The 24643-nt window shown below is 50.5% G+C and overlaps 1 protein-coding gene across 2 annotated transcripts; it reads left to right on the forward strand.

The window, feature by feature from the left end:
- Positions 1 to 5933: 5933 nt before the first annotated feature.
- On the forward strand, positions 5934 to 24643 carry smad7 (SMAD family member 7). Of its 2 annotated transcripts, XM_029252921.1 has the most exons (4): positions 5934 to 7718; positions 8875 to 8928; positions 13841 to 13912; positions 23969 to 24643. In XM_029252921.1, the coding sequence occupies exons 1-4, from the start codon at positions 7253 to 7255 to the stop codon at positions 24505 to 24507; spliced, it is 1131 nt and encodes a 376-aa protein (XP_029108754.1). In that variant the 5' UTR covers positions 5934 to 7252; the 3' UTR covers positions 24508 to 24643. The 2 variants fall into 2 exon arrangements, with proteins under 2 accessions (XP_029108754.1, XP_029108755.1); XM_029252922.1 differs by lacking the exon at positions 13841 to 13912.

The raw sequence follows: 24643 nt of genomic DNA on the forward strand, positions 1-24643 counted from the left end.
TAGGAATCAGTGGCTGTAGAATGCTGACACCAGCTTACAGCTAACAAAGGAGTCTCGGTAGCGTGAAAGTATTTGTATTTCTCATGTTCGCCCCATTGTACCTTGATGTGAACCTTTACGTTTTTCTTTGATAGTTTCAAAGCACCTCAGATCAGAAGAGGCTAAGACGGAAACCTGAAAAGGGAACCTGTACCGCAAAACAGGGTAGCTGCCGCGAGCTGCTTGCCAAGAGGGAGCGCAAGGTTACAAGCAAATAAAGCGGCCCGCAACGAATTCATTGATGTCTAGACATTGAAGAAGTACACAATAAGGAGTAAACTACGCATTTCATTGTCTGTTCACGGCCACAGACTAATTCAAAGACTTATAGACTAGAACTTCAGGGGTTTAACAGCTTATTGAGTGTAAAAAAACGGAACAGCGGCACCCAGATTAGTTATATACAAACAATGGGAGAACAAAGGTGTTCGTTATGTCTAAATTTAACTCAACGGGAAATAAATGTATGTGGACTGACTCTGAGTCCATGAAACCAATAAACTCATAAGAGCATGAAAATCGGGCCGTCGTAATTCCCGATTGTGACGGCAACCTGGTTCTCAAGAGGACGTAGACTCGGGATTACTGGGTCCAGTTGGGTTTTATTCTTGAAGTCTTGAGGCTAGGCCAGGTATCTGGGGAAAAGGCAATCAGAACAGTAGGCAGAGACTCAAACCCTTAACCTCTTGCTCTCTGGTCCCTCTTCATCTCTCAACCTCACTGTGGGAGAAGAACACTCTTTCACACATACACATACAGTAGGTCTTATTGTTGTCAGGAAGAAGGGATCTTGGGTCTTTGAACCCAAAGTTTGCAAATTCGAGTCTCACCTCCAGCTGTAGTACCGTTGAGTCAGGTACTTACCCTAGCGGGAAATGGGCAAATCATTATAAGTAACTGAACGTTATAAGTCGCTTTGGAGAAAACCGTTGGCTAAATGAATAAATGTAAATGTATATGGGGTGGCTGATAGCGTACCGTTTAGTGCTGCTGCACTTAGACAAGAGGTTGAAGGTTTAACTCCCACCTCCAGCTGTAGTACCACTGAGTAAAGTACTTTACAGTATGTTAAATTGCTTCAGTACAGCTGTATAAATAGGTAAATAATGGTAAGTAGCTTAACGTTGCAAATCACTTTGGAGAAAAACATCAGCTAAATGAATGTGTGTACTGTGTGCGTGGTGACATTCTGTCTCCCCCCGTTAGTGTGTGTGTGTGTGTGTGTGTGATGCCCATGTGCAGCAATGATATGAAACAGAGGTTTTGCAAATGCTGAAAGAAGACTCTTTCAAAATAAGTATAATCTACTGCTGAATAGAAAGTTGATTTAACTTACTTCCAATGTCCAAAATGTGTATTTAATTTCTAAAATAAAGTATACATAGGACAGCACTCACTGTTGTGACCATATTTATTATAGTATTATACTTATTTCAGCAATCTTCAGAGGACCAAGGACTCTTTGTAGCACTTTTTCCAGTAGTTGGTCATGAACACATATTATATTTCTCTAATTTTGCTCTTGATTTCTAAGCAATCCTAGTACTGTAAAACAGCGCTGAACAGTTCACCCTAGAGAACAGGGTACAAAAACTTACAAGCAGTTGTAGATCTCAGAGCTGTTTTAACTGGCAACAAGTGGTGAAGTGGGTAGGGCTGCCACCTTGCCGTCTGAAGTGTGAATCCCACTCCTGTTCAAGGTGAGGTTAAGCGGCCCTGAGAAGAAGTCAACTCTCGTCAACTACTCATGTGACTCTCAAGGTGGGAGAGAGTACGGAAATGGTTCACCACCACCTTCTTCTGTGTATGCGTTTGGACTGTGTGAGGAGACCAGAGCACCCAGAAGAAACCCATGTGAACATGTGAAGAGCATGCAAACGACACAGTACACAGACTGAGCTGGATTTAAATCCCAGGTTTGAAGCCATAGTTGAGGAACTGTGAGGGGCCAGCTCTACCTGCTGCACCACACTACAAGCAAGATACCTTAACTGGTGCACTAAGAATACCTTTCTGTATTAACATGTAAATCACTCTGAAGAGCTTAGCATTCAAAACGGTCATTATAAGTAGGACTGGACAAAGGTTTCACCAAAAGAAAGAATAAAGCCACTTCTGTTTTAATGATTTTAACTAGATCTTCAGTCGCCGACCCGTCGACCACAAGTGAGCCGGTACCGAGGCCCTTGGTGATGTCTGCTCAGCTGAGGGCCAGTGCACTGCATGGTGACCCCACTGCCCAGGCCCTGGGTCATTTCTTTACATCGTGCTACATATGATGACTGATGTGTGCATTTCAAAAAGCCGCATGGACTCACGCTGCAAAGTTTACATGAAATCTTACGAAAAAACATCAGGTATGGAGATTAACTTTAAAAATGCTGTTTTGGGAAGCCTTGTCCATGTCATGAACAATTTGTTTCAGCTAAATATCTGCTCAAGTTGCAGGAAGGGACCTTATTTATGATGATGATGATGATGATGATTATTATTATTATTATAATAAATAATAATAATATCTTACTTTCCTTTCAATCAATGTCATTAAATTGTATGAATGTGTGTAGACTATCACATTTCATTTATTCGTTTAGGGGACACTTTTCTCCAAAGCGACATACATCTCGGAGAAATACACACACACACTGGCTGAAGTGGCTTGTCCCAAGTGGGGTCGCGGCGAGCCGGAGCCTAACCCAGCAACACAGGGCGCAAGGCCGGAGGGAGTGGGGACACACCCAGGACGGGATGCCAGTCCATCGCAAGCCACCCCAAACAGGACTCGAACCCCAGGCCCACCGGAGAGCAGGACCTGGCCAAACTCACCACCCCCCCTCAGAGAAATTCAATGTTTGCATTACATAGGAGAGAGAGACATAGATGCAGACATGTGATTAAGTAAACTTAGTTTGTTTCCTTCCACTTGATGCACCGATGTTCATCACACGAGGCGCATAAAACTCAGAACTGACGATTCTTATGACTTTTTTTAGAAGCTACACAAACGTTTACATACAATACAGGAGTAGCGGCTGTGTAAAGGCTTATCTGGGCATGATCATAAAGTTACGGTGCATGAACATTTACACCGTACATGAGCTGGAGAGATCTTGGGCGAAGTGAGTTTTCAGACCCTTCTTGAATGTAGACAGGCGTTTCAGCAGTTCTGAGTGACAGGGGGAGGTCATTCCACCACAACGGAGCCAGAACCGAGAACCTCCATACTTTACCTTTCAGGCTCGGACCACCTTTTTTCATTCATGTCGTTGTTAATCACATGAAAACAGACAGAGTGGTGGAAAAGTCAGCAGCGTAATAATAATGGTTTTCACATGCAGGGAGAGTCCATGTGAGACAAGGTAGGGACTAGAGAGCAGAAGCTCTGAAGCTTTTCTCAGCCACACACACACACACAGAGTGACAGAGCCACGCAGGACCCCGCAGGACGGCAGAGAAGATGCTGCATGCAATTTTTTGCTGAAAAAAGCGAGAACTAAGTTTTGCAAAGACTTGTGATGGGCAGTAAGAGTACAGCGATATTTTTATTCCGCTTACAGTACTGAGACAGTGTTATTTACACAGTAATGCACTTCACGGGCCCTGCGGGTCGGAGGACCGCAGGCTGGACCGTCCTGACTAGTCTGAGGCTGTACTAGAGGCCCATCCCCGCCTTCGGCTCCGCTGTGTCCCGGCGGCTCTCGGCCGCAGGAGACCAACCTGCCGTCTAATACGCTCACGTTCGCATCGTTAGAATCCAACAGAAATCACCCTAAATGTCTCCTCCGGCAGCCCCGCTTATTAGCAAGGTGAGCGTCAGCTGAACCGGTACTATGGTTGTCTAAACGTTTTCTTCAAGTTCAAGGCCCGAGTAAGAGGGGGAGTTTGGCTCATCGCTTCCAGACCACCTTAAAATGTCGGCAACCTGTTCGCGGTGCTAGCGCGTCTTGCGCCCCTTCTGCGGCGCCAGTGCAGAATCTGGGAACAATGGGGACCGAGAGCCTTTGACTGGCGGCGCCTCTCTCTCTCTCTCTCACACACACACACACACACACACACACACAGAGAGAGAGCCTCGCCGCTGTCATTATCCACCATCCCATTGCCCTGCAGTGACGCAGACCGGCACCCGTATTACCATGTATTACCATGGTGCACCTCGCCCACTGTCTCAGACAGTACAGCAGCTTTCTGCCGTCACACACAGTGACCCTGCTTCTGTGTCCCCCTGTGCCTGTGGCTCCTTGTCTCTCTGTGTGCATCAGTGAGAGGCCGCTGTAGGTGCCACGTGTTCCCTGCTTCCCCTGCCCTGGCACGCCTGGCATTGCTGTGTGTGGTGAACACGACACACAACGCAACCCACGTCCCTGCGGATCAGTAACAAAGTCCCTACGGCTTAGGTACGGAGTTTTTCCGCGCCGGGACTTTAGAAAAATTTAAAAAAAAAGGAAAACGCATGGATGAGTCATCATCATCATCATCATCACCATCATCATTATTATTAGTAGTATTGCTTCGTTCAAGGTGACAATGTTAGGTATCCAAATAAGCACACATTCATTCATTCATTCATTCATTCATTCAAAGGAACAAGGAAACAGGCTTTATGTCAACGTTCTACAGGGTAAGTGTGAGCAGGAAACCTATATTTAAAAAAAAAAAAAAAAAAAAAAGAAAAAAAACAGGCACTGTGCTTTCCGAAGTGTGTTTGTCAAGTGTTCTTGGAGACAATGTGTGACCCCCGCCTCCCTTCAGGGGCACAATGGGGCTAATGGATATTGCCCCCCTCCCCGCTCCAAAACCCCCGCTCCGCCACCGCCGCGCGAGGCTCCATCGCAGCACGAGGCGCCCTTGCGTCATCACCCCCGCCGAGGCCGTAACGCGACGCGGTGCGAACGGGCGCGGGGCCGCAGTGCCCTGAACGCGGGTGGCTGCTCACACCTGCCCGACGGGGAAACTGACACCTGGATCAGCTCACAGCTCTGTGAATATGAAATCCATATAGTGTATATTAAAAAAAGAGACGAGTCCCAGCCAGAGGGAGGCAGCAGTGCGACCGGATCCTGCCTGGGAGGACAGAACAGGTCCATGATCTACATCACGGTCCATGACGTCTTGAATATATACGGTACTGAAAACTCATATTTCGATTTCATTATTTCGTTACTTTTTGGTGGGTAATTAATCAGTTTCAACAATCTTTAAATTCACATATGTAATTTTTACATTTAATGTAATATTCGAATATATTTGACGATTTAAATATACTCCTAACTATTAACTACATGTGTCATATTTTAAAATAAGAAATATTTGTAAGAGATTGTCTGTATTGTAATAAATCATGTCCTGAGAACAGTGAAATAAAATGCATGTAAATAGTTAAGTGTATATGCCTAAATGCAAAAGCCATAATTAAAATGTAACGGGTTTTACTGTGAAAACACATGATAGAACGTTTCCGATTTTTTTACAAATAAGTTAAAGTCCGCAGCTGATGCTGCCCTCGATTTTGTTGTCACGATATTATTTCTGTTAAAAACCAGAATCTTTCATTTAAACTTAAAGTGGCACTGTGTCACTGTGAACTGTCATACCTGAAAGACTGGCGCCCCCATTGAAAAAAACAAAGTTTTGCTCGGAGGGACCCTCTGTTTTCTAATTCTCTCTGCGGATCGCTATCTGCAACTTATGATAATGTCACTGCCGCCGCCCCCCCCCCCCTCCCCTCTTCCTCTGGGCGATCAATCTGACTGCGAGCCACTTGATCTCCTGTTTGCGCAACACAATCACTTTTTTTGAAGCGACAGGGTGTCTAGACAGCCACGTGACGGGGCGCGCCAATGCGCGCCGGAGACGCGCGGCCGGAGAGAGAGCGCGGCGAGGAGTCGCGCGGAGACTGGAGCGAGAGAGAGCGAGAGCGAGAGAGAGAGAGAGAGAGAGAGAGAGAGACGGCGCGCGCCGGACAAGGCGAGGGCAGTCTGGCCGAGCGCGTCACACGCACACGCTCGCGCATCGCTGCTCAGCTAGGCGGTCAACTAAGAAGTGCTCTTTTTTACTCAGAAACAGAAACTTCGCCTGGAAGAGGGCGGACGGCGCAAAAGAAGGATATATATTCGCACATTATAAAAGAAAAGTCGGAGTGCTCGTGCAGGGACGAAGCAGGCGCCTCTTTTCCCAGCGTGGTGCTGTCGCGAAGGCAAAGTGCTCGGCTGGGACACATTCGCTGCTGGTCCTTCCTTCGCCTGGCGCTTCAGTCCTGGATTTGCGTGTCGGGCTTTTGGATCTGTCTTGTGCCGATGAGAGAGAAATGATGAAAATGTATGTGGAGGATCTGAGCACGGAAATACGGGATATAGCCAATATTTGTTGAGGAGAGAAAAAGACAGCGATCACCCTTGCTTCGTCGGACCTTTTTTTTTTTTTTACGTTTGCCGTGGTGGGCTGCAAGGATTGTGTGGATTAAGATATATATAATAAAGATATACACATATATATTTTAAAGAAAAAAAAATCCAGGACGAGCGTGGCTATGAATGGATCATGTGTTCTTTTTTATTTAGAGTGTTTTTTTACCCTCGTCCACTTTATCCGCGGTCCCCGTCGTCGCGCAGCAGCGCTTACTTCACCGGGCTGTGAATAACATGCGTGACAGTGTTTGGTTAACGGCGTTCGGCAGGAGTGAATGCGTTCCTTCATAATTAATAATTATCTTTATTAACCTTGTCACTCGCATGATCAGGCGATGAAACTTAAGTGAGAGAGAAAGGAGCTCTCCGTAGCGCAAGATAATTCACATTCAGCACTGTTTTCCGCCGCTCGCGCATGACATGCCGCTGTACAGGCAGGGACACGGTCATGGTTGACGGGGTCGCACGCTGTCGCTGCCGCGTTTTGCCTTACGATTTGGGGAACAACTAGTGTCAAGTGCGCTGCCGCGGACGGACGGACGGACGGCGGGCTCTTCGTAAGCCGGGTACCGCGCGTTTCGCGGACGCGTTCTCGCATCAGAGCGGATCTGCTGTGTCTTATAAAAAACTGAAGACTGGCGTATGCCACGGAGTGCGTTCGCCGCCCGAGCCGCCGCCGCTGTCTCCCGCACCACGTTCTTCTCCTTTCGGGCTGCTTGTCTTTGCCTGGACTCGGATCCCGGATTCTTCATGATTTGCGGACATCATGCTCGTTTTTTAGCCGGGGAACCCTCTTCTCGTCCCGCATGTTCAGGACCAAACGGTCGGGGCTCATCCGGCGACTCTGGAGGAGCCGTGCGCCGGTGGAGGGCGACGCGGAGGCGGATACCCGAACCCGCGGCCCCGGGGGCTGCTGCATGGGCAAAGGCGCGAAGGTTTCCAAAGGCGGCGCGGGCACGGAAGCCGAACTGAAGGCGCTGACCCACTCGATCCTGAAGAAGATCAAGGAGAAGCAGCTGGAGGCGCTTCTGCAGGCGGTGGAGTCCAGGGGGGGCGCGCGGAGCCCGTGCCTCCTGCTGCCCAGCAAAGTGGACTCGAAGCTGGGGCAGCACTCGTACCCGCTGCCGCTGCTGCTCTACAAGGTGTTCCGGTGGCCGGACCTGCGGCACTCGTCCGAGCTGAAGCGCCTCTCCTGCTGTGAATCGTACGGGAAGGTGAACCCGGAGCTCGTGTGCTGCAACCCGCACCACATGAGCAGACTTTGCGAACTAGGTAGGTACGCCTTCACACCCTTGTCTTTTCTCTGTGTGTGTGTGTGTGTGTGATGAATTGAAAGTACAAGAAGAGAACGTCTTGCCGATCATGTCAGTGACACTTCAGCAGGTAAAATGTCCATACAGAGTCATGATGATGATGATGATGATGATGATGATGGTGCAGCATCACACACAGGTTGTACGTCCAGCATCAGAACACGGGGCACAACAACGAGAGTAACCCCCTTTCTTCTGCTCTGGTGCCTGGACCGGCCGCGTTAAGTCTGGAAAACCTCTTCTTGGACAGATTCCTTTTTATTTCCGAATCGAGTTCAACAGATCTGTTCCAATATCATCTATGACACGTTGAGACACTGCACTGCAGTAACATAGGTGCTTAAGTCGTACGTGGGTTTCGAGGTTTTCTTCAGCAAAAAAAGTAACTTAGTACTTCGTCAATGGGTAAATTTAAAAAAAATCGGGCTACCCTTCGTTTATGGATTCATGGCAATAATTTGCGTTTTTTTTTTCTTAACTCTTAAGTAGTAAATGGAAATATTTCAAATTAGACTGGAAGATACACACAGTGTGGACCAGGTACAGGCACCGATATGCTATTAATATCTATTGTTTCCCATTTAGTACAAAAATTGGTATATTTATTTTTATTGTGGTGAGGGCTTTTCTAAGAAGTCGGTAAAGGTGTATTAATGTAGTTACGCGCTGACGAAATCAGGTTTCGGGGTTTTATTCTGCGTATGTAGTGTTTGTGTAACCTGGGGTCCAGACAGTGTGTGTGTGTGTGAGAGAGAGAGAGAGAGAGAGAGAGAGAGAGAGAGAGAGAGAGAGGGAGCGCACGGGCAGCCGGTGTCTGCAGAGTCTCCGCTGGAGGCCCGTATCGCGGAGCCTCGTTCCCAGATAGGCGCGAGACTGGCGCCAGGCTGCGCCTTGTTTATCTGAGCGCTGAATATCAAGGCGCGCCGCCCCTCTGCCCGGCGAGGCTCGGTCTCAGAGAGAGGAGGAGAGGGGGAAGAAGAAAAAAAAAAAAAAAAAGAAAACGGGTGAGAGGCGAAGACAAACAGCTCTGCGGGAAGAAGGACAGTCCTTATCGTGCTCCATCTCTTTCTGCTTCTCACGGCCGTGACCATCTGCCCTCTCACTTGTCCCTACAGAGTCTCCGCCGCCTCCCTACTCCCGGTACCCGGTGGACTTTCTCAAAGCACCCGGTAAGTCGAGTCCTTGTGTGTGTGTGTGTGGGTGGGTGGGTGTGTGTGTGTGCGCGCGCGCGCGCTTTTTATCGACTGTGACGTGTACAGACAGAGCAGACGTATACGTCCATGTTTTCTGCGAACGTGGCTTTTTTTTTTTTTTTGGCACTTTTTTACTCGGCGAATTTGAGAGCCTCCGCGTGGGATGTGCTCATTTATGGCGGCCGGACGCCCGACCCTGTAATAGAAGGGCCGGCGGCCAAGGGCCGGAGGAGAGTCCATTCCTGGCTGGCACCAGCCCTGCAGCGCTTGTCTGCGCCGACCTGTGCCTGTGCCTGGCGACTTGCCTGGCAGCAAACGTAAACAGCGCTGGCGCAGGGTGCGGGGGGCCCTGTGGGCTGCGCTGGGTGGGAGAGCAGCGCGAGCTCAGAGCAAACCGGAAACGCGCATCGCACCGGGGGGGGGAGGGGGGGAGTGACAGAAAGACACGTGGAGCCAGAGTCACGTCTCTCACATTGATCCTGGCGCGTCTCCGCGGGGCCCCCTGGTCGTTCGTGTGTGTACGTGGCTGCGGAGTTAGTGTGTGTGTTCGCGCTTGTACATAAAGCTCGGTTGGCTCGGGGGATTTTTCACTACTAAGCTGATAAAATGTCTTGGTTGTGTTTTTAAGAAAAAAAAAAAAAAAACAATATAGGTGCTTGCTTTGAGGGGTGGCCCGGGTGACTGGACGCGTCGGATCTGAGGATTACATTTTTGCAGTCTGTTTCCTACAAGGATCTGCTTTTGCTCCATCAACCATCACACAGTTACATTTCCGCACAGTTTAAGTGGCGATTTCTGGGTAACGTACATTAACGGGTCCGTTTCGAGATGCCAGCATGCGATAAACAGAAAACATGCAGGAGTAGGAAATATGGGGGGGGGACTGAAGGCTGCAAGTGAGCTCAGCGTATGGCATTCGTTCCATTGTCCTTCATCCTGATGGGATTTTTCTGCCTCGCTTCAGAGGTGAGGGAAAGAAGGAAGAAATTAACAGACAATGGAAAAATAACAAGGCAGGGGAAGTCGTAGAGAGAACTTTCATTTTTCGCTCAAAAGACGCAAGCGTTAAAAAGCTTTACGTGAGCGTCCGCGGTCCTCGAGGGAACCCTGAGCATGTGGGTTCCGTCACCCGACTTCTTCGTCTGAGAGGAAGTGAATGGGCTGACTTGGTGTTTCGTCATTAACATTTCTTGTTTCCCAGGTTGTGTGTGAGAGCTAGAGCAAATAATAATAATAATAATATCTGTTCCTCCAAACTCCCAAAAGACCTTTACTTAGCAGACACTTTTCTCCAAAGCAACTTCCAGTGAACTCTATGTAGTGTTACCAGCCCACGCACCTTATTCACCGCAGTGACTTACACTGCTAGATACACTACTTACACTGGGTAACTCATCCATCATTGGAACACACTCCGTCACTCAGGCTGTGGAACAGCATGACTTTGGAAGGAAACCAGAGCACCCAGAGGAAACCCACGCAGACACGGGAAGAACATGCAGACTTCACACAGACTGAGTGGGAATCAAACCCATGGCCTCTCACACCACACAGGTGCTGTGAGACAGCAGCGCTACTTGCTGTGCTGCCATAAAGAGGCAAAGTGCAGATATGTCAGTCATCTCCTTTCCCTTCTCATCATGTGCCTTGAGAAGACTTGTGGGTTTGAGGTAGTCTTTAGTCTCCAAATCCAGTCACTTATATCTACCTGACATTTTTTCTCCCAAGATACTTATAATGTTAAGGTACTTATGCATTTATACATCTGGGTAATTTTACTGCAGCAATTTAGGGTAAGTACCTTGCTCCAGGGTGCTATAGTTGAAGATGGGATTTGAACTTGTAACCCTTGGGTCTAAAGGTATTCATTCAAACCACTGTGCTACCAGCTCTCCTTGTTTTTAAGCAAGACATTTTGTTAAATCTACTTACAAATATGTGCAGCAGTACATGGATTGGAACGGCGTTGTAGGAGTATAATAAGGCATTCGGGTGTGTGAAATGCGATTGAGGTGTTTGAAATTTGCTGTCAGCTAGCCGGGATTCTCACGATGCTTTTACGGGCGACCGGATATCCACCCTGTTGGGTCAACGCATTTTAAAAGGCGAGAGACATTTAAAGCTGGGCTTATGTTAAAGTAAAAAGACCAAGTGAATTAAAGGAATGTCCAATTTTTTAATGTGTGCGGTTTTAATTGAATCGTGTCATCGTAGTTGACAAGTTCATTTCGTCTTGAGGGGGGACGGCTCAGCCGCAGCCAGAGCTAATGGGATTTCAAAGGGGAAGCCGAACCAGGAGGCAGAAGGAGCGGTTTAATGGTTTCTCCGACATTTGCACGCAAAGCAGCCTGCTTTACCGATGGTGAATAAGGGGTCCTTCTCTCCCAGTAATGACGGTTAGTGTGCATCAGCTGGGTTGTAAAGTCTTAAGAAAGGCAGGCCTCGGGGCACCTTTGTGTCGGGATGTGTTAGCGATTGCGGCTTTTGGGTGGCTGTCATTTAGGAATTTTTCTTGGGACGTCGGATGTTCTTTTGCTAGCCGTGATTTTTGCACTAGTTGTCCTACTTATATGTAAGTGAATCAGATTTGAAAATACTTCAAAATGGACCAGCAATGTGCGGCACGCTTTCTGTCACACATTGTAGCAGCGCTTGATACACATGGGACAAATTTAATTTCTCACCGGTGTATTGCCACTATTAATATTTTTTTTCATCAGATGTAAAAATGCACTTCTCTTCCATAATGATAAGCTGGCAGTAAAATATAAATTCTGATGGTATGAGGATGTCTCCGAGAGGCGTGTGACAGTGGCCAGTTTTATGTTTTCATAGGAGATGAAAAGCATTGATGCTTAAGAGTGCGAGGGGTTTTTAGAGATATGAATCGGGTAATGTGTGTCTGTTCACCTCTCCACACAGCCAAACAAACACGGGATCAAAGAGGCAGCCATGAAACACGAGTTTGTTTTCGCTCTGTGCAACATGAATTGTGGAGTGTTTGAAGCCGCTGCCCAGCTTCTGGGGGCTTCTCAGGTGTGCGGACGGCACGCCGTGCCCAGGAAACCAGAACCACACTCTGGACGCCAATGAAAGGGAACCGAGGGCAGACTTTGCATCTCTTTAGCGCGACCACAGTTCGGGCTGTGTGATGGGAGCCGGGCCAGCTGTCCCGGCATTCCGCTTCGGGGTCCGACTCGGGAACGAAGTACGAAAGTGATGACTGCGCTCAAAGTGCAAAACACGAGGCTCCGCATTTTTGGCCACTTAAAAATCGTGTCTGTGTCCTGCGGAAGAAACGCGTGAATGTAAAGGTTCGGCTCTAACCGAGTCGTGCTTCAAACTTAACAAAATAAATTTTTGGGCGAATCCTGCCTACTCCCCCCCCCCCCCCCCCCACAACAATTTATAATGCTTATTCTTTGAAATAATATTTGAAATACAGCTTTAAGGATTTATACCATGCTGATCGTCTTTGAAACCGTGCTGGATTTCTAGTAGGCGTGTTACATTTACATTTTGGCTGAAGCTTTCCTCCAAAGCGACATGCGGGTCCGTGAACGAACGGGACAAAAAGCTTTAGATGCAGATGGAAATTGTCGAAGCTCAGTTAGCTTGTCCGACACCGCTGTTTTTGTCCCTGCACGTTACTCCAATAGATGCCTGTGCAACTGAGTCTGGTAGGAAATACAGTGGTGAAAGTGACAGGTGGCATGAAGAGAGCGAGCGTGAAAGAGGTGCGTTCCGAGACCTTTCTGCTGTGTTTTAAAGGACTCGGCAGTTCCGAGGGAACATCGGCTCGATTTGCTTGTGCTCCGGGGGGCGGAGAACTCCATCGTGCCGCGGTAAAATGTAACGAGAACGCAGGGTTATAACATGAGGGAACTTGGAAGAAAGAAACGTGAGCAAAGAGCTTCCTCTCCCCTCCTGCACACCATTAAGAAAATTTACTGTATATAGTTTTCAAGGCTGAGGCCGTTTTCCTGTCTTTCCCTCATTGTTTTTGGTTTGATTAAGTGTATCCTGCTAAACCGTGCGCTTCTGCTAGCGGTGACATACAGCGCTGATAAGGGCAGCAAGAGCTTTTTTTTTTTTTTTTTTTTTCTCCATTCTTTTTTTTCGGCACCGTTTGTTTACGTTGAACCGCACTTCGCAGAGAAGAGGAAAATATTATTCCACGGCGTTGCGTTGCTGGGCCGGCGGGTTGCCTTTAGATTTTAGGGGCCGCGTTGCCGTAACGCGCCGACGCGAGTGCCTCCGCGGAGGTTAAGAGGGCTGCTGGGAAATGCTGGAAGTTCGCCGTCGATGATGGGGCAGCGGAGAGACCTTTCCTTGTTCTCTCCCAGGACCCGGTGCGGTCTGAAGACGACGGAAGGAGATGCGTGCGGCGCTCGCTGACGGTCTCGCGCGCTCCGTTGTGGTGCTCTCCCGTCAGAGGAATTTTCTCGTGGATCTTTGCCAGGACGAATTGTTGCGGTTCCCTCCGTACGACCTCCCCCTCCGTCTCCGTCTCCGTCTCCGCTCCGCCGGCCATTGTGGTCCTCCTCCCCACTGGTTTTCTTCAAAACCTCGCCATGTTCTATTATGAGCCTTCAGCCGTGTTATGTTTCAGCACCGATTTTAAACAACTTCGTACCGTTAAACTTGAATAACAGTATTTCTAAGGAATACATCTATTGTTATGTTGAGTTTCCAACTTTTTTTTTTCTTTCCTTTTAATAGCTGCCGAGTCACAGCGTGTTCCTTTTGGCTTGTGGGTGTTGGGCTTTGCCACTCCCGACATCAGAAGTTCTCGGTGTGTTTCTCCACAGGGCTCACGTGATGTTCTGAACCACACTTTGCTACACTAGCAGCTCCCTAACCGGAACATGTCCTCTCCCCATTGCAGATTCTCCAGACTCTGTGCCTTCTTCCACTGAAACTGGGGGGACAAACTACTCGGCCCCCGTGGGGCTCTCGGGTAAGGCCGCGTTCCGTTCTACCGTACTCTTGCCCATCGGTCGTCGCTTGCTTCTTGGGGGAGATGGCGGAGCGGGGGCTCTGCTTTCATGACAAGCATTTGCACGGCCTCCTTGGGGTTCCAACGAGAGCTCTACACTCTTCTCTTTTCATGCTCCTTCATGCTTGTTTAATACCATTCAGACAGAAAAATGTGTTTGCTTTGGGATGTACTTTATGCGGGGCCAGAGTCCCCTGCTTGAGTTTTGCAAGCAACAATAGGGTACAGACACCGAACCGTATTTAGAAGAGTTTGGATTTGAGCTTTGGGCATCGGCCGCGTACGGTTCTGACTCCAAATGGTACGCTCGGCGAGTTTTGAACGTTTCACCGTGCACTTAGAGGTTTTTTTCTGACTGCTGGCTTTTACTTACAAATTAACAGAGCCGAAATGTGCTCTTCGGTGCCTCTTTTGGACCGAACGACGGCCACGGTTAAGGAACCAGGAACAGATCAGTGCCCGGCGAGCTTAATCGTGCTGTTCTACGCTTCCCAGCCAGCTGGTCCGCTGCGGAGGAAGGACTTTACGTGCACTTTGTAGTTGCATCGCTGTCATCGTCTTCTCCCGGCGCATTGCTGGCCAGAACTGATTAGAAGGGGTGGATAATGTAAGCTGGTTCGGGGGGATTGGGAAAAGAAGAAAATGGAGAACTGTCTCTCTCTCTCTCTCTCTCTCTCTCTCTCTCTCTCTCTCTCTCTCTCTCTCTCTCTCTCAGCCTCCAAGTTCTTCTACAGATGTTTCTCATTATGGAAACTTTTAAGATTTTTTTTTTTTTTTTTTTCTCTCCCTTCTTTTTTTAATGGCAGTTGGTAAGTGCTACCCATTCTTTTCTTTTGTGGAGAAGAGGGGGGAAGGGGCAGTTGTGGCGGGAGGTCAGCCGTCTGGCGACTTTTAAAAGATGGGGGGCTGTTACTGGAAATCCGAGGCCTCCGCGGCAGCGAGGGCGGACGCCTCTCGAACGGAGCGCAAAGAGGTGCACTTACCCCCGGATCAAATCAATGTCCATTTATCAGGAGCTTTTTCCGAGGAATACATTTTTCCAAACGCCGTTATGAGCGCGAGTGATTTACTGGCTCGTTTCGCCGGTCCTGTGGCGTTTCCTGTTCGGACCTCGTTTTTCCCAGGAGAAGAACGGCAATGGTTTAGAACGTGAGGTCGGCTGGCATTAGCCTAAAGCATCCCCGCGCCGCTAGGGTCTGAAGTCCACCGTGTTCACCAAGCGCGCGTTTTGTGCCCGGCACAAATTGGGGGAGAAAAAAAAAAAAAAAAAAAAGTGTAGAGTGCGGTTTAAAGTAACCTCCGCAGCCCCCGCCTGCCGGCCCCCCTTTAAACACGCGCGTCCTCCCCCCTTTCCTTCCTGGCGGGGCCCGCGCCGCGGTGAGGGGCGGCAGTGAATGGGGCTCAGTGAGGGGAGCGAGGCCCGCGGGCCGGCCCGGAGCCAGGGGCTTGATTTCTCTGGCAGGGGAAGAGAACTTTAATCCCTCTGGGGCTCTCACAAAAGAAACAAGCTCCTCCTGGCGGCACCGCGCTGACCTTTTAATTCACTCGCTCTGCCCCTTTTATGCTGTGCTCTTGGCGTATTTACAGAGAAGTAGGGGAGGGGAGGGGAGGGGAAGGGAGGATAGGATGAAGGCCGGTGCCACACGCATTTTCCTCACGTAGATACATATACGTCCGTGCGCTCAAAATAATGCCGAAGTTGGTGCTTTCAGGTGCTGCCGTACAGATCGTCATGTGCCGTCGCGGTCGGTCGCTCGTTTTATTCGTCTGCATTTCGGAGTCTTTTTTTGAGAAACCTTCTTACGTTTGCTGCAGTCCATTGTCTTCCGTAAACAAACGGCTGCATATTTGAAGAGGTTGCGTCTCCGCTCGCTGGAAATTACCGGCAGGGTTGCAGCGGGCTTCTTATTTCCACTCCGGCTGTTCTGTAAATAAAGCGCAAGTTGAGTGTATACCGTGCCGAAACAAAAATAGCGAATATAGAAACCATTAATTAAATCGACGGCGTAGGCTGTAATTACGCAGCTTTAGAATAGCTTAATGGCGGTAAAAATTGAACGGTCGCTCGGCTGCGCGTCCCGCGTTCGAGCGGCTTTCGATGGAACGTTTAAAATGAGAATGGGGCCGGGGGCGTGCGAAGTCGGACCCCTCCCTTCACCGGTTATCCCGCCGCACGAACTCGCTCGCGTCGCGCTCCGTAGGGCGAACGCGGACGTGGTGCTTTCCCCGCGTCCGGCGGCGTTCGGTTCGTGGCGGAGGAGGAGGTCGTTAAGAGTTACCTGGAGGTGTGACGGCTACAGGCTTCGATGCAGAATAGGCTGCCAGCCAGACTGGGAGGGTTAGGGCTCCGTACGCATCATCCGATAGGAGCGGAACACGGGGCCAGCTGGGGAGCGAGGCCCGGGGAGCGAGGCCCAGAGACCGCCACTTGTAGCTTTTGGCCCCGGTCATCGCTCCGGTCCCTCATCCCCCCCCCCCCACAACGGGGGCTCCTTCCTGGCAGCCGCCAGGGTGGGCTGATTTCTCTGTCCCGGTGAAGACCTCTTAGAAGGAGCCAGTGGTCTGCCATTCTGGTTCTCTGAGGACGTTCTTGTGTTTAATCACGGACGCGTTTTAAAAAAAACTTTTCTGCGGTTTCGCCGCGCATTCCATAAACTGCAGTACACATGCCCAATAGGGAGGCTGGAAAACATCCCCCCCCTTCTCCCACATGCTACATGTATAAGTGCGCCATTTTTCCCATTAATTGGAGCATGTAAGTATTTCAGCATAAATTCCCACGCGCCGCAGGCCGAGGGGATATGCCTTGCAACATTTTTATGGTTCAGGAAGTTGCAGCCCCCTTTCCTGAAGGAGGACACCATCTTGGAGGTGTGTGTTTTCCTATTCACTCCAGTGGCCTGAGTGTGGGGCCCAGGAGGGGCGTGGGATGTCGGGGTCACGCTTTACACAGACTTGGGGAGAGGAAGGAAGAAGAGCACCTTTTCGGAGGGGCCTCGACGCGTCCGAGGAACCGGACGCCGAGGCCGGGGAGCCCTTCGGCCCGTTTGTACGGGCGCCCGTCGCGACGCGCGGCGGAGCCGGTGCTGTCGCTCTGTCGCGAAAGCGTCGAGCCGGTAACCGAGGGGAGCGGGGAATGTGGCGGAGGGGGAGGGTTAAGGACGGCGGAATGCTTGCTGGTGCCGACTTGAAGTGACCCCGGGGTGCCTGTGTAAAAGAATATGGTGTAGCGGTGCTGACAGGCCGTGCCTCCGTTCTCAGACGGTGTCGGATGACCCGTGCGGGCCCTGGCCGCCAGCCTACTGTCACAGAACGGTTTCCTCCGCAGGTTAAATTTAGGGGCAGGCGTATTATTAAACCGCGCGCGGCCGCTCCGGCCCACGTTGGTGTCGGATTTGTCACGTTTCCTTTCGGGGGAATTCTCCGTCTTTTTGCTCTCCGCCGTCAGCTGCGGCGTCTCTCCGTTTGCAGTCGCCGGCTCTTTGACCTTAGCGCGCCTCGTGAACCGAAGCGTGCCCCCACGGCCTCCCTCGCCTGCCAAAGCGTAGGTCTCAATCGGCGGTCTCCCAGAGCTGCATTTCACACTAGCGGCCAGCTGTCCGCCTAAAGTCTACGTCTCTATCGGATCACGTTCCCGCTTTAGCAAGAGGCGCGAGCAAGCGGGCCGGGGCCGTGCGGGCTCTGCCGTTGCCCTCCTCCGGCCCCCGTGTCCTTTGCTTATTTTGGTTGAACAGAAAAGGAAAGGGCAACGCAGGAAATGACATCATGTCTTTGAGGAAAAGGCCCAAACGGCGGAGTTTCGGTGGCCTCCCCGAAATGGAAAGCAAACAGCAGGCCAGAGGGAGGCAGAAAAGGCCCATTTGGAAAGCTTGATCAATAGGGCGCTTCACTTCCACGTTCCAAACTAAACTTCTTTTCCTCCTCCTCCTCCTCCTCCTCCTTCTCCTTCTTCTTCTTCTTCTTCTTCTTCTTCAGTTTTCACCTCCTCAAAAGGGGGGAAAGGCAGGGTAAGCAGCAGTTCTCTTTAATTTTATAGCAGCGCTGTTGCTCAATTGACTGAGCGAGGATCTTTCATTACTTTCCACTTCCTTTCCAGAATGTGCAGCCAAAGAGGCTCTTTGCTGGGAGTTAATTTTGGTTTTGGCTGTCCCTGGTTTCCCCACCCAGTGTCATTATGTTGCTTGAAATTCTGAAAAATGGCAGAAGGGGGGGGGGGCAGGGGGAGAAGAGGATGACAAAAACAGAGCTTGGACCATAAAGTCCGCGCTCCGGATTCCGCGCGTCTCAAAATATTCAGGCTCCCGTGTTTTGGAGGGAAAAAAAATCGGCAAGATGGGCCCAGAGAAATAAAGGAGCACGTTAAAGAAGCTTCTCAAACCCTAACATTTGAAAATGGCTCTGAAATGCCCCTTTGTGCGGCTGCATTCCTCATTGTGAGGGAGGCCTCAGTTTACAGACTTTGAGCGTCCGCCGGTACCGGGACCCTCGCCGCAGTCCTACGGGGTGGGCCCGGGTGCTCAGAACAAGATGGCACTTGTTTCAGTTCTCAGAGGTACGCGCCTTGCCCGGGCCAGAGCCTTTGTAGTAAAATGATCAAATGGGAGCAGCGGCAGTGCTGCTTTTCTTTCTTTTTTTTTGTGCTCCAGGTTTTATGTAACATGCTTTCTGTAGCCCTTCTCCTTTGAAGCAAAGGAGTTTAATCCACCCTTGGAAGAGGGCTCCAGTTTCAGCGGACTGCTATCTTACAGTAACATCGAGTGACAACGTGGCGCAGGCCCATCGGACCAGAGCCTCCAGGCCATCTCGCCCCTGCCTGGTGCTCTTCTTGCGTTGGGGATGTGGGCTTATATATGCAACGGCGCTAATGGTAATTACAGCCTTCATTTAAAGACGAGAGGAACGGCTCAGAACCCGCTGGACTGGTTGCTGCCTCGGTGCCGCGGTGCGGTTCCCACGGAGATCCCTGACGTCCCGGGCGAGGAACAATGCGGACGGTTGTTGGTCCGTGGCTCCGTGCTCCTGCCGCTGCCCTTACTGACGGACGGGGCACTGCGGGCTGCTCACCCCTAGCGCCGGTGGAATGACATCACTTAGCTGCTCCGCTGGGCTTTTTTTTTTTTTTTTTTTTTTTTTTCCCCCTCCGCTGTTTGTTTTCTTTGTCGCTCGGGAGGTGTTCCCTGGATCCTTGGCGTCGAGGCTGCATGACACGGTGATGGAATAACGGCAGTTGGGGCTAGAAGAGGCAGGAGGAGTGACTGTTTTTCTCGTGGTCTTGTCATGGAAGCGGAAAGCGCCAGAAAAGAGGCCACATGGCAGGCTTCGCTCGCGAGCGTCGGAGATCGGTAGGCCTCGGACGAGGGACGCCGAGATTGTTCTACGCCGATTGGGGCGACGTGGCCACGTGGCGGAGATGTATGCTGTGCTTCTGAGGGATGTCAGATACCGGAGGGACTGGATGAAATAATTTCACGCAGGGGCTGTCCTGTACACAAATTTAGTTTTTCTCGAATTTCGTCCCAGTTCCCGTTTACGTGTACTTCTTTAGCAGACACCTCTCTCGAGTGGTATACGACTCAAGGCGTGCGAAAGCACGGCCGGTAAGCGCTTTAGAAATAGACGCTGGGTTTTTAAAGCACGACTGCTTCGATGGCACCACTTTGCTGGCGCACGTCACGCATGTAGCTGCCCGTGGAAGCGAGGCTAAATGAATGGTAAATTCGTAGATGGCCTCAGCAGAAGGAGTTGGTCAGATTCACAAAGGTGTCCTTTTCGCAGTTGTGTATTTTGAGGGGACATTTTAATGTAAAAGTTAAATGTTTAGCATATGGAAATAATTAACGTACAGGGAACGTTTTCCATTTTCTTGCGTGTAAAACATACTCCTGTACAAGTAAATGTTGAATTTGCAAATGGAAGGGAAGAGAGCGGTCTTCCTCTTACGTCGTGCCCGTTCCCTAATGAGCAGTTTCCCCAAACCGACGTGCTAGGAGAACGGACCGTATTCAAGCCACGCGCTCCGGTACATGGCGAAACAACCCACCATATTCTGGTTACGCTACAGGCACACGGTGACCAAAGAGCTGTATATCTTTGTGTATTAGTTTAATTGTTAATCGCTCCCATGCACGTAAAAGTTCAGTTTGCCGTCCTACACTACATCTTCCGGTCGGTTGGACGCTCTTACCGGTGTCCGAAGATGACCTCCTGGGATTAGTCTGTTTCAAATGCGTGTTCTTTATTCTATCTGTCCCATTCAATGTCTTTTTCATTATACAAAATATTGAATGCTCTGCACTGGTAGTATCAGGGACACATGATTAATGCAAAGGTTTTATATTGCAGAGTTTCTGTGCGTGTGTGTGTGTGTGTGTGTGTGTGTGTGTGTGTGTGTGTGTGTACGCACGCGCACGCACACCTGCCGTTGTGCTCGGAAGTAGATCGCAGCATGGAGTCAGACAGCAGTAATCATTAACTTTTCCCGACAGCGGGCCGTCTCCAGTCTGCTGCAGCGCGCTGCGCTTTCTCAGCACGGCCGATACATTATCCGATCGGTCGCTGGCCGGCGATCACCGACGCCGTCGGGGCCTCGTCATTTGTTCGCACCTTCCCTTCCGAGACGCAGTTGTCTCGCTGCCGCTGTGACAAAGAGTTTTGCTAGGATCTCTAAACAAAACGAAGCGTCTGTAGGTTTTTTGTTTTTTTTCTTTTTTGGTAGAAGCTCCTCGTCTCTATCCATATTTTTGAAAATTGACGGGGTAGCCGCCCACATAATTGAGGAAGAAACGAAGGAAGAAACTTGCGACGCGGCTCGGACGAGCGTCGGTTCGGAAAGCGCTTCCGGAATTTGTTTGTGCGGCTTATTGTGGCTGCGGAAGAGTTCGAGTCGAAGCCTCCGAGAAACGTGCAGCTCATTTGCGGAGTGCCTCTGGAGGTTGCTCGCAGAGCTTCTTCCCTCGAACCTGAATATACGCGCAATGTAAGCGAGCGGCAAAACAGACGGCTCTGGAAGGACAAGGTGCCGATTAGCAGCAAGACACCAAATTAGTGGAAGCTTTGCGCCGGTGTTGGCGTGTATCGCAGTACCGCCCCAGCCTGAAGCTCTGGAGGAAGCTGGAACGAGAGCCAGGGTACGAGTGCCACGCGGTAATTTATGTGCCTGTCGAGGCCCGGCCGCCGCGCGCCCGTGTGGGGCCTGGAGAGCGCTGTCCCGTCGAGTACCGGACCCTGGGAAACCGGTGTAACTAGCCGGACGTGGCGTGACGTGCCCGGGCTGTCCGGAGATGCCCGGGATTAGTGGAACAGCGGCCGAGGCCGGGGACACGCAGATGGCTCCAAACAGTGTCTGCGGGCAGCGAGACTAAGATTGGTGATGTCCAACGGACCGGAACCACAATGCCCGAACAGCAGGCCTTCTCATGCCTCTATCCTTGGTGTGCCTTTCCTTTTTGTCTCATCAAGGAAATCAATATGTCGGAAGGAATAGCTTTGCCGGGCTGGGTCTTTCCCGCATCGGACCCATCCGCACGTTCGGGATGCCTTGCGTCCCCTTCCTCAGTTTTAACCCCAGCGGTGATCGGTTTCCGTGTAGCGGTCGCCACGTTGTCGTTTTAGTGGAAACGAGAACTCGGGTTGAGGGGACTCTCCTGCGGGAACGGCGGGGCCGGGAATATTCTCTTTCATTTTCTGCGCTGGAACGGCTCTGCGGAAGGGGAGCGGACTTGACGGAGTCCGTGACACATTTCTTTATAAACACCCGGTATGGAGCCGATTGTCCGTAGCGGGCTCCTTTCCCCGTCTGCGTTAATAATCTTATCTAGCGCTGCGGCCCTGGAATGCTTTCCTGCCTGGCTGCTGCCGGAGCTCGCAGCGCCGAAAGGGGGCCGAAACAGTTCGGTCACGTGACCCGCTGGCCGAGGCGCCTTCGCCCGCGCGCCCCGGGTGTCCGCTTCGCCCGAAGGCCCGCGACCCGAGCTCCGCGCGAGTCCCGCACGTAAAGTGTGAGGAAAGGCCGCGGGAACCAGACCTCTGATCGCGAAGACACGAGGCCGCTGGAGGAATACTTCACGCCCTTCGTGACAAGTCCCGACAGGAAGCCGTGCGATTATCCCAGACGTCGAGGCACCTTCGCGATGAGCACGGTGCGAGAATGGTTGGTGCGGTTGCAGAAAACGCTTCTGGAACAATACAAACCTGAAGCCTGGAGCAACTGTGAACCACTCCGCTCAAGAGGAACAAAACAGGCGCTGCAGTCAGGGGTTCGGGGACCTGGGAGTAACTTTTTGTCACATTGCGTAGAACCACAAGAGCAGTTATTTCTCCTTTTGCCTTGTCTTGCGTGCGTGTTGTTTCGGGAATTGTTATGTTATGTTCTGCATTATAGTAACCACCAAAGTTTTCCCAATTGTCCCAGTCGGTCACATGCGCTGGGCATTCTTTGTGGGCGACAGATGTGATTTATGTAAAAAGAGGAAAAGTCGCAAAGTGAAGTTGAATGCATGGGATTTACTTTTAGTTTCATTGCATTGAAAACGAAAAGAACGATAAATGAGAAACTTCGTGTGCGCGGTCTTCGCTTTGCTCAATGTTTAGTTCCCACTTTTGTCGTGTCCGAGGACCTCGGCAAGCCCCGGCCCCGCGACGGGGAAGGAAGCCGAGAAGCGGAGGCGAGCCGGTGGAATAGCGGCGCTTCCCCTCTTGCGCTCCCAGCCCGCGCCGTGCCGCGCCGCGCCGCCTTCCTTCCCTCCCTCCGCGGTCGTCGGCCCGACGCTCGGCCAGGGATGCGGAGGGCGGGGAGCTTGAGGCGCCCGAAAGGGGTAGAGAAGTGCAGCCGCCGGTGCAGTTTGCCACGCTTTGAGAAACGCAAGCGCTACAGGCTACGAGACATTGGCTCCATCTCTTTTTCAGCGCTGCTTTTGAACGAGGAGACAAAGCAATTTACAACACATCCTCATAGTCGGGGCCTTGGCTGAACTATCTGAATGCCGGTTTTGTTTCCGTTTTGCTTCCATTCTTCGACGGTTCCTCTCTTTCTTTAAGGCGTGTGCTTTTACAGTGGACCCCCTGCCCCCTTTTAACATATCAGTTTTCCAGCAAGAGTGCCCTCCATCCTGTGTCTGCTTTCCTAGTGTCTGTAGGATTTTTGCCCTTCCTTATCAATCATTATTGTTTTTTTAGTTAACAAGAATTAAGCACACGTTAATGCGGCTGTATTCGTTGAGCCAGTTGCCCGTTTTGTTTTTCTTTCTCTCTGGCGTTTATCTCGGAACATTTGTACTGAGGGATATATATATATATATATATTTTTTTTTTTACTTTATTTGCTTTGAAAGTATTCAGATTCCCATTTTATTCCTTGACTGAAATATTAAAACTATTACTAATAATTTCCTGTTGTAGAATGAGGCAACCTGCCATAAAACAATGATTGGGACAGATTTACAGCACACTTGACGTCAGAACATTGTTAACTAGCCTGCAGCAAAAATAAAAAGCCAGACAGAAGATAAGCATTAATGCTTATGTAAACAGGCTTGGATGGCTGTGTGACTTCTGCTGTCTTGGACTGCTTTTCTTGTAAGAATTCCAGGAATTCCTCTTCTGTGTTCTAAGATGGCAACATTAAGGACACAAAAGTGCTGTTTTGCACACATAGGTGAAGCTGTGCACGTAGATGAAGGAAATTGCATTTCGGCTCTATTAAAACCAGCCCGCTGTTATAAAATCGGTTTTGGACACCCTGGAATACGTACGTACGTACGCACGAAGGGTGACCCTTTATGTAATACTCACAGCTTTGAAGGTCTTATCTGAATGAGTTTAAAATGTTTTTACACTCCAGGTTGAGGCTTGATTTCGCGTGTTGTTGAACACGTGTCTGCAGCGCAGTACACCCATTGCGTTCTGACCACGCTCAAGAAGGTTTCTGTAATTTCTGGTTGTCTGCTGTTGCGGAGTGTCCCGTCACCAGTTGTTGACTGCTTGTGTGCTTACACCGTGTCTCCGTCTTTGCCTCTGTAGATTCCCAAGCTCGCTTGGAGTCAGGGGAGCGTGCGCACTGGTGCGTAGTGGCGTACTGGGAGGAGAAAACCCGCGTCGGGCGCCTCTACTCGGTCCAGGAGCCCTCCCTGGACATCTTCTATGACCTACCTCAGGGGAACGGCTTCTGCCTCGGGCAGCTCAACTCCGACAACAAGAGCCAGCTGGTGCAGATGGTGCGCAGCAAGATTGGCTACGGCATCCAGTTGACGCGTGAGCAGGACGGCGTGTGGGTCTACAACCGCAGCTGCTACCCCATCTTCATCAAGTCGGCCACACTGGACAACCCCGACTCACGGACGCTGCTGGTGCACAAGGTGTTCCCTGGCTTCTCCATCAAGGCCTTCGACTACGAGAAGGCGTACAGCCTGCAGCGGCCCAATGACCACGAGTTCACGCAACAGCCTCGGACTGGATTTACCGTGCAGATCAGCTTTGTCAAGGGCTGGGGCCAGTGCTACACGAGGCAGTTCATCAGCAGCTGCCCCTGCTGGCTGGAGGTCATCTTCAACACCCGATAGCTGTAGCCTTCCTCCTCCAGGGACCTGGGTTGACCCTTCTGATTTGTTTTGTTTTATTTTATTTCTTTTCATCTGGAGTGAGGGGGTTCACAAGAAGTTTTGCTAAAGGAAGAACTCAATGACTTGTTCAATAAAT

The sequence above is a fragment of the Scleropages formosus genome, chromosome 6, assembly GCF_900964775.1.
Source record: "Scleropages formosus chromosome 6, fSclFor1.1, whole genome shotgun sequence".
Lineage (NCBI taxonomy): Eukaryota > Metazoa > Chordata > Actinopteri > Osteoglossiformes > Osteoglossidae > Scleropages > Scleropages formosus.

Coding starts and splice junctions, on each gene's coding strand:
- smad7 (XM_029252921.1), top strand. CDS start 7,253: ATGTTCAGGACCAAACGGTCGGGGCTCATCCGGCGACTCTGGAGGAGC. Junction 7,719..8,874: donor GAGCAGACTTTGCGAACTAG/GTAGGTACGCCT, acceptor TTGTCCCTACAG/AGTCTCCGCCGCCTCCCTAC. Junction 13,913..23,968: donor GGCCCCCGTGGGGCTCTCGG/GTAAGGCCGCGT, acceptor TTGCCTCTGTAG/ATTCCCAAGCTCGCTTGGAG.